General features: G+C 38.3%; 1 protein-coding gene across 1 annotated transcript in view; it reads right to left on the bottom strand.

Moving 5' to 3' along the window:
* Window positions 1–752: 752 nt before the first annotated feature.
* The window catches only part of mapk9 (mitogen-activated protein kinase 9), a 42,919-nt gene continuing 30,026 nt past the window's right edge, over window positions 753–13,645 (bottom strand). Inside the window, exons 8-12 of the mRNA XM_057850309.1 lie at window positions 9,648–9,830; window positions 9,226–9,350; window positions 9,062–9,125; window positions 5,805–5,876; window positions 753–5,718 (exon numbers count right to left, since the gene is read on the bottom strand). Coding sequence (XP_057706292.1) covers window positions 5,582–5,718; window positions 5,805–5,876; window positions 9,062–9,125; window positions 9,226–9,350; window positions 9,648–9,830 — 581 coding nt within the window. The 3' untranslated portion in view covers window positions 753–5,581. The remainder of the gene's footprint in view (window positions 5,719–5,804; window positions 5,877–9,061; window positions 9,126–9,225; window positions 9,351–9,647; window positions 9,831–13,645) is intronic.

The following is a 13,645-nucleotide window of genomic DNA, read 5'->3' as shown; positions in this document are numbered from 1 at the left end:
GTCGCGGCAGCGTCAGTGGTACCAGGACATGCAAGCAAAGATCACAGAGTCCGAAAACAAGAGGGCCACTGCTGAGCTACGCAACTCGGCACTGCAGAAAGACTTGGAGCAGTTCTTTGACACCTTTGGAGATCTTAACAACGAGGTGAAGAAGACAGAAAACATCATCAGGAGCTTTTGAGCAAGTTTACTTAACTGTGGAAATTTATTAAAAAAAAAAAGAAAAAAAAAAGAAAAAATACGGACACAATATGATGTTGTACAGTAGTTTATCTCTCCCTAGACAGAACATTCCCTTTCCTTCCAGGGAAGGGTTTCCATGCTGTACAGTAAGTTTACCATGAATAATCTGAAAAAGTACAGAAATGAAACCTGATCACTTAAGACAATTGTATGAGCTGGGTTGGCCGAATATGTCGCATTCTCGTGAGAATGTAGTCAAAATGCATTGGTTATTCTACACTCTGACTACACATCTTTTTTTTCCAATAACATTCATTAAAAATGTAATTTCTTTCTACTACCTACAGCTCGTGTGAAAGCCTACCAAGTTCTCCTGAGAACAGGCTGTTGAATGATAATGCAAACAATGCGATTGAACAGGACATGTAGGTACAATGATGTGCAAAGGTGTTTAGAATTAAAGAACGTTATGAATACAAAACATTATGGGAAAAGCGAGCTGGCCAGTCCTAACGTCAACCAAGGCAGGATGTATAAGGTTGTATTGTGCCCCCCCCCCCCCCCCCCAAAATGCAGGTTTACGCTTGAACGCACACATGAGTCCGTACCTGTGTGAAGCTTCAAAGTCCATTTTCTAACATGTTTCCTCTTTGTTTTGTGCCAGGCTTGAGGATTTACGCGACAGTCACTTTATCTTTCATCACTGTGTATATTCTTCATGGTTTTAAGCTACATCTTCCAATGACTTGCACATGAGAAGCCCACTGCCAATGTTTCAATGATGACGATAGCAGGGGCTGCAGAGTAACAACTCAATAGCATAGCAATAAAATGTCAAATGAAAGCAAACATCTCTTGGTACATCCTTCAGAAACCAAAACATCGAGCAAAGACTTGACAGAATTTTGTAAACAGTGGTACCTCTACTTACGAATGTCTCTACATACAGAATTTTCAGGTTAAGACACGCCTCAACGGGAAAATATTGCCTCTTGTTACGAAAGAAATTTCAGGATATGAAAGGCAAAAATACAGTATGGCTGGTACTCCCAGCTCCCAGAGTTTACTGAGCATAACATACTTATAGCGGCTCTGCCACTAGCTATTGCCTTGTATTCCTGCCATCCAGATGGCTAAGAGGGAACTCTACTCTACAGGTATGTGTGTATCCCAGTGCTCTCTTCATCCGCCCTTCCGACACCTTTACATGAGTTTATTAACTTTTATTATTTATTCTTTGTTTTTTACATTCTGCACAACTCTTATTTTATGTTTATTGTCAAATAATCTAACCATAGGCAGAGTTTGACTTTTGGGGCAGGGGGGGCACTACACGTTGATGACCCCGAAACGCAATGTCAGCAATAAAATTAACTTACAAGAATATTTATAATAATAAGTTGAAAATGAATGGGTTCCCCCCCATCATTCTTGAGGCCAATTCTAAATCAGACTGTTTAGGACAGCTGTACTTTTCGCCAAGATCATCATCCAGTGAAGACGGTACACCCCTCGATGTCGCGCCAATGTTGTTACCCCCGTCAAAAATTGTATCCCCTGGGCAGAGCGACTGCGCTGTACTGATTTGCTTGATTTCTGTGTTTTGGTGATGTAGTTATCTAAGAGGTTTTAAAACATGGCCCATCCGTCAACATTTTTTTTTTTAATTTAATTTTTTCTGTCGTATAACGTAACTCACGTACTGAACGTAAAAAAAGGCGATGTTTTACTATTTTACACATAGGATGACCTATAACTTTTATTACTGTAATTCAAGTCCTGTATGGAGCTTCTCCAGTTTAATAAACATCGATGTCTAAAATATATAACTGTTGTTCTTTTCTGGATTCAATTAATTGTTTAGGTCGACATAACTCATAACTAATGTGTGTGTGCGCGCTCCCACAGCCAGGAGATACCATTTTTGACGGGTGTAACTACATTGGCAAGACACCGGTGGTGGCTCTGTTGTAAAATTAGTAGTGATGCACGATAATACATTTTTCAACCGATACCGATAACCGATAATTTCCTCCTCATTCCAACCGATAACCGATAATGTCAAGCCGATAATTCTATTAAAAGATTTATGTAAAATTTTAAAGTATACACAAAAGAAAATATTACTGTGCAAAAATATAATTTATTGCTCTTTTTTTCAACATAAAATATGAACAAGTCGTCAATTCAAACATCTAAATAATGACAGATTGTCTAACGTTGTGTAATGGTAAACTTTTGGCAACAATTACTTACAGAGTAAATACCTAAGTTGCACAAAAATGCCTTTAAAAGTAAGCCATTCCTAACATATATAACATTAATACACTGCAAAACACACCTCCTTAAAACTAGTCAGTTTTAAGTGTAAATCTATTGGCAATAAGTGAAATTATCTGCCATCGCTTCAATTGTATTTCTCTCAGCTTTCTTGGAAGAAAAATAGCTAGCTGAAAATAATCTTAACAACCTTGTTTTAAGCAATACATTATTTTACTTAATCCTAAAAAAACAAAAACTTGGAAGAAGTAAAGATTTTGAATAATATTTGTGGCTACAGAATGTTGATTTAAGAATTTGATTATCTACTGTGACTGTAATTGATCAGAGAAATAAGTTAAATAATTTGAAAAGTGATTGCTAATGTTACTGTATATGCTTTGTTGCACACTGTGAAAATGATTAACTCAAAAGAGCGAGATGTCATGTACCCAGCGCTTTGTTTACATTTGCAGCTTTCGCGACATTTGCTTTACAGCAGCTAAACTGATACACGGCAGGACTATTTGGACAGAGTTGGAGCTCGCATCTGCGTGCGTGTTGTTTTGTGCCTGAGTTTTGTTAAGCCGAAAATAAAGGCAGCGTTACAAAGTCATCTGACCGCTCGTCATTTTACATACTGAATGCATTATTGGCTGGCTGACTTCGTTTTCTCCATGTTAAATTATCATCTAACCACTGTGCCGTCATGATAAGCTTGCTTACTGGACATCACTTTTTCATGAAGAATGGTGGTCCTATAAACAGCATTATTTTTTTATCCAGGGCTTTGGTTCTCGGAACATTTCGGTAAAAAAAAAAAAAAACGTGTCTCGTCTCGGCGGCGGCAACTACGTTCGTACCGGATAATCCGCCCGCCCCGACTGGTTCGCCGCGGCGTATTCGGGTCCTGGCTCTGCTCGCACGCCGTGGGGGAACGCTCGAGAAACCGGGGTGTTCGCCGGAGGTCCCGAAGCCGGGAAATCGGGCTCGGCTCGGCCAGGCCTGCCCCGCCTATGGCGAGGCGGCCTAACGGACCGGCCAGAGCGGCGGGCTCCGTCGGAAGACGGCTACTTGCCGACTATCGGTCTACAGTCGTGCCGGTGTTTAGCCTTAGATCCAAATTTACCACCCGCCTTGGGCTGCATCCACAAACTGCCCGACTCTGTATTGTCACAAGCCCCGTAGTTTAGCTTGTGTTTACAATAGCCTGAGCATTCCCGCTAACAGCAGCCTCGTATTCGTTCCAAAAATCTTTGTGACGCAGTTTTAAACGGCTGCTGGGTTAGTGGTTTTGAATGAGGACGCTTTCTTTCTGCCTGGAACTTCTACGGTACATGTTTCGCAGATGGCGAGAGCGTCGTTTTTTTAGTAACAGCCGCCATAATATTCAACTACTTCTTGTCGTGTAACTCCGCCTCCTCAACCCCTCCTCCCTCAGGGGCTTCAGAGAGGGGAGGGGTTGAGGAGGCGGCGTGCTGAATTCTTCGGTTGCGCACATTTGGAAGCTAAATCAAGTATATAATTATCGGATTGCATTATCGGTTGAATTTTTTTATTATCTGGATTATCTGTGTGACGTCATAATTGCCATTATCGGCCGATAATTATCGGTGACCGATATTATCGTGTATCTTTAAAAATTAGCTCCGTGTAAACTCCGCAAATTGAAACTCCACTCACCATTTTTACGGTGGTCTCTGGCGTTTCATGGGCCATATTTTCAATCCTTGGTTCTTGCTCAGTAGTTGTTGTCACTTTTGAAAGATTAGGTGTGAAAAAATTATTAAAAAATAATTTTGACCCATTATAAAAATATATATATATTTTTTTCATTTCATTCATTTTTGAAGTTTGTTTTATTGCTTTACAACTTTTATAGACAGTATTTTACCGGAAAACTCTTAATTTTAAAATCATATATAGGAAAGTCAACTACATGCAATGACACTTTTCGGCCACCAGGAGGTGGGCATGCCCCCCTGGCCCCTCTTAAACTCCACGTATGAATCTAACTGTAACATGTATTGTATTTGTTACATGTTTTGATGCATTTTTATGAATTATAAAAAATGTCTAAATTCCGGGGTGCTTGGAATGGATTAGGGTATTTACATGGAAAATGTGTCTCTACCTACAGAATTTTCAAGTTACGAAACTACTTCTAGAACCAATAAAATTTCATAAGTAGAAGTACCGCTGTATATGACAAAATATAAAGCTGAACTGCATCTGAATGCAATATCAGTGTTTAGTTGCTTTTGCTCCTGTCCCTGGCTGATGATATGGTTTTCATCATAGTCATGTGTGCGCTTGTTAACGGAAATAAAAAGTTTGCAAATAATTGATCGGACGGCCCTCAACATGTGCAACATTTTGCAATAACAGATAAAAACAAACATGTATCGCTTTCCATCCCCCCCAGATTTACAGGATACGTTTCCATTTGATGTATACATTGTTGATATCCTCTAAGAAGAGTACCTTAAACAAAATGTTGTGTGATTACAATACTATACATATACAAAAACATCAAACACTATTTGCAATGTATGGGTCTACTATCACAATGTCTGTGTGTGCATCTTTACATACACTATATTACATGGCAGAATAAAACAATGCAACCACAGCCTTGCCATGCTTGCAGGAGAAAATTCTCCACATGACTTCGGACAAATGAATAAACGTATGTTTCTGTGCACACTGGATGGAGATTGCAAGCCAGCCAGAGATTTGCAGATCAACTTTTGAATGAGTTGATCACATAAACAGCAACTTTAAGCTTTTGTTTCTTTTGCTGACATGCATGAGAGAAGCTGTGGTCTACATTTGGTGCATTTCTGCGAAGTAGATGACAGTAAACCTTTTATTTCAACATAATATCTGCTACAAAAATAAAACTATTAAAAATACTACATATGTCGAACAAACCACAACGCCTCCAGACATGTGCTCCTGCTAAATCAATGCATGCATCCACCACGTCAGAAAGGTAACGAGTTGCGTAGCATACATTTTGATCTCTAAAATGGAAGTCCAAAAATTGTTTTGGAAGTCAAGATAAAGATTCATTTGAAAAAAAGACTAAGGGTATAAGGATTGATGGGCGGAGGGCAAAGAAGAAGATAGATTGCGTTCACTGACTCTCGTCTAGCGGCCCCGTGAGCGTGTCGATGCTGCTGCTGTCTGTATCCGAGGCAACAGTGTGCTCCGTTGACATAGATGATATATCATTAGCCGAAGACGACTGCGAGGCCGAACTGGACACTACATCTAAGGCGTAACACATTGATGGAATAAGTCTTCAGCTGGTTTTATTTAAATGCTCTCTGAAATGGATGGCCTGCACTTGAACGTACCTGAGCAATCGTCTTTCATCACACCATTCTTGTTCCTCTCTTCCCAGTCAATCACTTCTTCATAAATTAGCTCTGAAAAGTGGCAGAAAATGTTTGTTAATATAATTTCAAAATGTTGCTCGTTAAATTGCACGCACGGTAGTCCTAGCATTTTATTATTCATTTCAACTGCGGTACAAAATGTATCATTAGTGAGGTACGTTAAAATAGTCTTTTCTGAAGTTTAGCTTTTGAATCTCAACTCTCATCTTCCTGTGTGCGGTTTGCATTTTTTTCCCTCTTGCTGTTTGACTTTCCACTGATACTCAGGGTTCCTAAATAAATTGTCACTAGGTAGTACCAGCATGGCAAGGTGTAAAGACATATAAAATGGATGCATAGTTGCAGGGGTGAAGTGGGCCGGTTCACCGTTCCGGTATGAATTTCGGGGGCGGAACAGCAACTGTCAAACCTCCATGTTTAAATTAAAAAAAAAAAAAAAAAAAAAAAAAAAACAGGCTGCCAAACATGCAACTCCAAGAAGAAAACAATCTATTAGCGTCAAATTTGCATATGCAAGTGTTAATAACAAGCCTAATAAAATGCTTGCATCGTGTGTGTATCCGTTTCTACCGATATTTATTATTTATTCCAAGGAGTTCTCCCAGCGTGTCTGAGTCCAACGAGACAGTCGAGTCGCGTCGATGTGTGCATGCGTGCAGCAAACCACCCTGCCTGGACTCCAGCTGTCCGTTCAGTTGGTTGACATGTGATCAGCATGGATAGTTAGCTCTAACTGGTTGAAATACACATGTTTCTGGGACAAGAAAAAAAAAGATAAAAGAACAATCTTATTGAATTACTGCGATAATCAGATCAGATCTTTAAGGGAAAGGCAAGAGTTGAAGGAGCTTATATTATTTCTATTGTTTCATGTTAAGTCTAATGCCTGACCCCAGAAATTATGGAGAATTAAAAAAAAAAAAATTCTTAATTTGAAAGCTTCATGTGGTCCGTAAACATAATGTTAATAAAAAGTTTTTTTTTTTTTTAATGAATTCGTATATGTTCTCTAATTTGTATCGAAAATAGCATAAATAATACATTAAGCATTACATTAGAGCTCTGCCGACTAGTCGACATAGTAAACGTCATCGATGACGTAAATCCGTCAACGAGCACAACATCCCGTCGACGATTAATGAAGGGTTACAAAAATACGTGGAAAGTTCAGAATGTCGGACGCTCGGTATGCAATCGGGGAAAGCAGCACAAAGCCAAGATAGCGCACCAGAGTGTCCAAAACATTGACTTATTTCAAAGAAACAAAGGAGGGTACACTGTTGTGTCCTGTCTCTTCAATGCCAAGCTTGGCTACGCGTCAGCCATGAATAAACACCTACGCTGTCACACAGTTGTCATTTTCGAAGACTACAGGAGTAAGTCCATCTACTGTAACTAACTAACTAACATCATGTTTTATTGAAGTTGCTAAGCTTGTCGCAAGATGCAATGAGTCCATTTATCGCGTGGTAAATAAAAATGAGGGCAGTAATTTTAAAACGGCTGCTTTTTATTGCTGCGCACGCGTGCATGCATTTGTTTGTGCGAGCGTGCTGATGGCATATAAGAATCCAGTTCCTTTCTCTTATCAACATGCTGTAGAATTAAAGTTATGACATACAAAATAAGAAAACACATCTATATTAAACACTGTAAACGTTAGCATTGCTACATTGAGGTGAATGGGGAAAAAAAGAGCACCTACTTTAGCCTGCTATAAAACAACAAAAGGTGACACTTCAAACATGAAAAATGGCCGGTTAACAGCTTTTGCAAACGAAAAAAAAAAATAAAAAAAACAAATTTAAAAAATCTATTACTGACACCACATTGTGAGTGTAAAGCTTAAGTTAGCTGTTTAGCGAATGTATTTCCGGTGAACATTTCAAAATAAAAGCATGTCATGTTCGTCATATAAATAACGATTTCTGGAGTTAATCCCATATACTTCAGAATTCAGATTCTACACGACGAATACGTTTAAAATGACACCCTTTATGAAAAATCTGATTGGCAATGAATAATTATTATAATTATTATAATACTATTATATACTATGTACTATACTATAATATTAATGCTAGGAATTTTTCTAAGACTTGTTTTGAATCATGTTGGAAAGGCGAAGTCAGTGTTCTGAATCTGTTTACATTCCATTGTTTTGCACTAGTTAATTCAATCAGCATTTGAACTCATTGTTTATTTGTGATTTACTGTTATGTACGTGTTTATTTGTACTTTAATAAATAATTTAAGTGTTCCAAAATGTTTTTGTGAATTGATAAGCGTCAACAAAAATTTAATTGCTAAATTAGTAAAAAAAAAAAAATATATATATTATTAGATTAGTTGACCAACCGTAAAAATAGTCGGATGACTAATCGGGAGATAATTAGTCGTTTGGGACAGCACTACATTACATGCACTTGTCGTGGTAAAACAAATACAACCAAAGTGAGATTGAACACAATAAGCTTTTAAACACTTTCTTTTTTTTTTTTTTTAAACTGCAATGAGGTCCAGAAAGTCTAGTCTCAAATGTTTCCTTATGATTTAAAAAAGTATGTTTGCGTTATCTTCGAAATATATTCCATTTCACTGTCCATAATGTAAGTCTTTTGTAGTTATTTTTGTAAATGCGTGTTACTTATATCTTTATTATTAAAAAATAAATAAATAAATAAATGTTCACATTATCTTCAATTTTAATTTCCACCATAGGTTCTTAAGTAGTTAAAAATTGAAGTTTTGCATTTAGATCTGAGGAAATGAGGGAAAATTAAAATTAGGAGATGGAGGTTGGGGTACTGTATGGTGTTTTTATTAACTTATTTTGCACTACATTGAAAAAATACAATTTTGAAAGAAAATTAGTTTCTCATGTATGCCATGTTACAGTAAATGTCATGCAGCAGCCTAAAGCATGTGTAAAAACCTGTTGTGTTTTATAGGTATGAATGCCAAAAGCTGTTTGCTTTTCCTTTCTATGGTTTTAGGTGGTTTGACACCCCCACCCCATCAAATAAAAAACAAAAGAAAAAGTCGGGCTCCATTGCAACCTTTGTGTTAGGGAGTTCCGGCAAGAAACTCTGGCCCTTTCACCCCTGCATAGTTGTATTTTCTTACATCACATAAAAAAACAAACGGAATTTGAATGTACAGCATCTATGTAAACACAATACTCAGTTGGTCCACTAGAGGGTAGTGCATCCTACCTTTCCATTGCTCGATGCTGTGCTCTCTTTCTTCTAATTGCTTGTCAGAAATCTGCGGAGGAGGCTGAAAGACAAGGAGGCATGCACAAATCCCAGAGAGGCCATATGTGATCATTGTACTGTTGAAAAGACCTTAATTGTTGTTGAAAAGGTTGGGGCCTCACCGCGTCAGCCTCTGCAGGGTCATACCACATGTGAATGTAGGGGTGATTGAGAGCTTCCTCTACGGAGATGCGGCACTCAGGGTCGATGACAAGCATTTTGGACAGCAAGTCTCGAGCTTGACTCGCTTCTCATGTCAATGGACAGGAAGGACAGTTATTATGAAAACTACGACATTGCTTATTTTCAAGTGAGCCAAGGAGTTACCCCGAAAGGTGATGTCACTCCTAAATCCGAATGATGTCAGGGTTTTTAAGACCCACTATTTTGGTATTGAATATTGCATTAGATCTATATAGTAAAAGACAAGCATAACTCCCCAACAGTTTGCTAATGATATAGGCTTTCCTTTAAAGACCTTTAAAAATTTAGAGTACAAATAACCATTTGACTAAACATTTTCTCTGATGAGAGTGTTCCTTACTCTTTAGCTTGTCGTGCTCCGATTCCGAGGGAAAGGCCCAGTCGGGGAAAAGATCTGCAAAGCTGACACCTGGATATTGTGGCTTGTTCATAACGTAGTTTCTCACAGTCTCCATCAGACGGTTCATAAACTCAAGGCTGGGTGTGCCCAGAACCTCAATTACTTTGTTCCACTGATCGATGTCTGGCCAGGAAGCTTGTTATGGAAAATGGTAAAGTGCATACATGCACCAAGCAACCACAACATAAGAGCACTAGCACAATATTCAGGTAGTCCCCGGGTTACAAACGAGTTCCGTTCCTATGGTGGTGACGTAACCCAAATTTCCGCGCAAATTGGAATTAACCTTTTAAGAAGCTGTAAATCTCGATATATCCAACAAGTCCAAAAGTATTGTACAGTGGTACCTCTACTTACGAAATTAATTGGTTCTGGGAGTAGTTTCGTAACTTGAAAATGCTGTAAATAGAGATGCATTTTCCATGTAAATGCCCAAATCTATTCCAAGCCCCCCAAAATTCAGACATAAATCTTTTATAATGCATAAAAATGCATCAAAACATGTAACATACATCTTACAATTTTTGCACAATAAACATAAAATCAGAGGTGTGCATTATGTAAAAAAACAAGAATAGAGTACAGAATAAAAGTTAATACTCATGTAAAGCTGTCGGAACACGAGGGGCAAATGAAGAGGACGCTGGGATACACACATGCACATATAGTCGAGGTCCCTCTTAGCCAACTGGATGCCAGGAATGCTAGGCAATAGCCAATGGCAAAGTATGTTATGTTCGGTAAACTCTGGGAGCTGCCAGTACCAGCCACACTGTATTTTTGCCTTTTGTATCCTGAAATTTCTTTCTGAACAATAGGCAATATTTTCCTGTTGAGCCATGTCTTAACCTAAAAATTATGTATGTTGAGACGTTCGTAAGTAGAGGTAGCACTGTATTTGGTTTAATGATGGAGGATACACTGCCCTCTGGTGGCAGCGTTGGGATTGGCTGGACTGTCGCTTTGTATGACTGAGTAGCAGACTCGTCTGATATGGATAAAGGACAGCTGCGCTCTGGTTTGACCCACATAAGACTAAGTTGTTTCAGCTGATATACAGTATGTTTATGTATGCATTTGTACTTGTAAAGTTAAACAACTTGCGGCCCAACTTGGTAAGTGTTGAACCACCATAAATCATGGTGATTGGCTGATATCGAGGTTTCTTACGTGTCGATTTAACAAATCTTGGACCCAACAACCCAGCACAAGTAGTATGCTCAACATTGCATTTTAACACGGAATTAGATGGTGGCCACACAACTATATAAGCATATGCAATATATGCATTCCACTGGACGCTACACGGGGTTAGTGCACAATTACAACTATAATTTAAACATTTTAAATAAACATTTTAGTTGGATTGCAAAGATTTGCTTGTTCTGATCGATTGTTTCCGGTGAAAACACCCTCCAATTATTTCACACTGACCATTTTTCATGCCCCTTCTTAAAGCCAATGCCGATAACCTGTTCACTTTTCCTGTCGATCAGACTTGGACAAAAATGACAAGTGGATTTTCAGTACACATACCTTATTGTAGGTATGTGTGTGTGTATATATATATATATATATATATATATATATATATATATATATATATGCACATATATGGCGGAAAACACAGACAAGACTGAAAAAGCGGTTTCTGCTCTTGCACCCCTCTTTAAAATAAACTGCTGTATTTTAAAGTGAAGAAGAAGTGTTGTGCTTGATAGAACAATATGTCTACATGCTGCCATAGCAGAGTCATGGCGCATTAAGCACCGAAACTATTTTTAATTTGTCCGTTTTACCCTGGAAACCCCCGCTTACAGACGTCGCGCAACCGCTTTTGTTTCAACCCAGCCATAAAAAGAAGGTAAGTACCGGTAATCGTATTTATTATTCAAAATGTCTGTAATTTTTAGCTTAGAATCATTAATTGATGTCTAATATTTTGTTTAAAAAAAAAAAAAGATGACTTTAAAAAATTATTCACTCGCATATTTTAAAATTTACAACAAATTACGCCACAATGAAAAAAATGGTGTCTGTAAATAGGTCACGGATATCTACCTCATAACTATCGCTTAATTTATTTTTTTGTTACTGGTGCATTTTCCCCTACATGTTAGATGACAAATAATCAATCCAAACAAAGAAAAAAAAAAAAACAACATTTAAAAGAGTAAATATATGAAAAAGAACATCTCTCCTGAAAAATGCTAGACAGTCATATTTTTCAGAGACCATTAGTAGAAACACCAACAATACTCGAACACTATTTTCTGTTGTTGACAAACTGACAAACCCACAAGCATCAATACCACAGGAATTGGCATCTGAGGTGTCCTGTAATGATTTCGCAGCATTCTTTACACACAAAGTAGTAAAGATTAGACAGACTGTGTGCAACTCCAGATTAACAATTGCTACACTAAATGCCTCCCAAAATGTCCCCCACGTCAATCTTAGACAGTTTAGCCTCTTGGACTATGCCACTTTAACAGAAATTGTGTCAAAATTAAAGCCCACAACATGCTGCCTTGACATCCTTCCTTCAAACTTTTTCAAAACTGTTTTTCATTGCATAGCCCAAGACATACTTCAGATTATAAATACTTCTCTCCAAACAGGAGAGTTTCCACAGATTTTAAAAACTGCAGTAATACAACCCCTCCTAAAAAAAAACCTAATCTGGATGCCTCAACCGTTAGCAATTACAGGCCAATATCAAATCTGACATTCCTGGGGAAAATCGAAAGGGTTGTGTTCGAACAGATCCAGACTTTTATGATGCAAAACAATCTTTTTAACTCATTTCAGTCTAGATTTCGGCCACAACACAGCACCGAGACCATGCTTATCAAAGTCCTAAATGATATTCGTCGGAATACCGATGCAGGCAAATCATCTGTTCTGTTACTATTGGATCTCAGCGCCGCATTCGACACGGTTGATCACAACATACTACTCAGCAGATTGGAACAGTGGGTAGGGCTTACTGACACTATTCTTCAGTGGTTCACATCCTATTTACATGATAGGGATTTCTTTGTGTCAATCGGAAACTATCAGTCAGAACGAACCAAATTCACGTGTGGAGTCCCTCAAGGGTCAATTCTTGGACCACTCTTATTTAACATCTATATGCTTCCGTTAGCTCAGATAATGGAACAGTATGACATCTCCTATCACGCCTATGCAGATGACACACAACTGTACATTTCTGTGTCCCCACATGATTATAATCCCTTAGTCTCCCTGAGTAAATGCATTCATCAAATCAATGAATGGATGTGCCAGAATTTTCTCCAGTTAAATGTGGAGAAGACAGGTGATCATTTTTGGGCCAAAAAAGCAAAGGTCAAAGATAAGCAGGCAACTTAGCACAATGTCACTTACAGCTACAAATCAAGTCAGAAACCTTGGCGTAATTATTGACTCAGACCTAAAATTTGATAGCCATCTAAAGTCCGTCACTAAATCCGCTTATTACCACCTAAAAAATATAACCAGAATTAAGGGGCTTCTGACTCAACAAGACATGGAAAAACTTATGCATGCATTCATTTTCAGCAGATTGGACTATTGCAACGGTATATTTACGGGTCTCGATAAAAAATCCGTCAGGAAGCTGCAGCTAGTACAGAATGCTGCAGCCAGAGTCCTCACAAATACAAGGAAGCTGGACCACATTACACCGGTTTTGAAATCGCTACACTGGCTTCCAGTGAGTCAAAGGATAGACTATAAAATACTACTGCTCGTCTATAAAACACTTAATGGCCTTGGACCAAAATACATGCTTGACTTGTTAGATTCCTATGAAACATCTAGACCCCTAAGGTCGTCTGGAACGGGTCTTCTGCATATTCCAAGAACAAAAACCAAGCAGGGTGAGGCAGCATTTAGTTATTATGCTCCTCACCTCTGGAACAAGTTACCTGAAC

Source organism: Corythoichthys intestinalis, chromosome 11 (genome assembly GCF_030265065.1).
Source record: "Corythoichthys intestinalis isolate RoL2023-P3 chromosome 11, ASM3026506v1, whole genome shotgun sequence".
Classification (NCBI taxonomy): Eukaryota; Metazoa; Chordata; class Actinopteri; order Syngnathiformes; family Syngnathidae; genus Corythoichthys; species Corythoichthys intestinalis.
The sequence above is the reverse complement of the archived record's forward strand: the minus strand, read 5'-3'. Positions and strand labels throughout refer to the sequence as shown.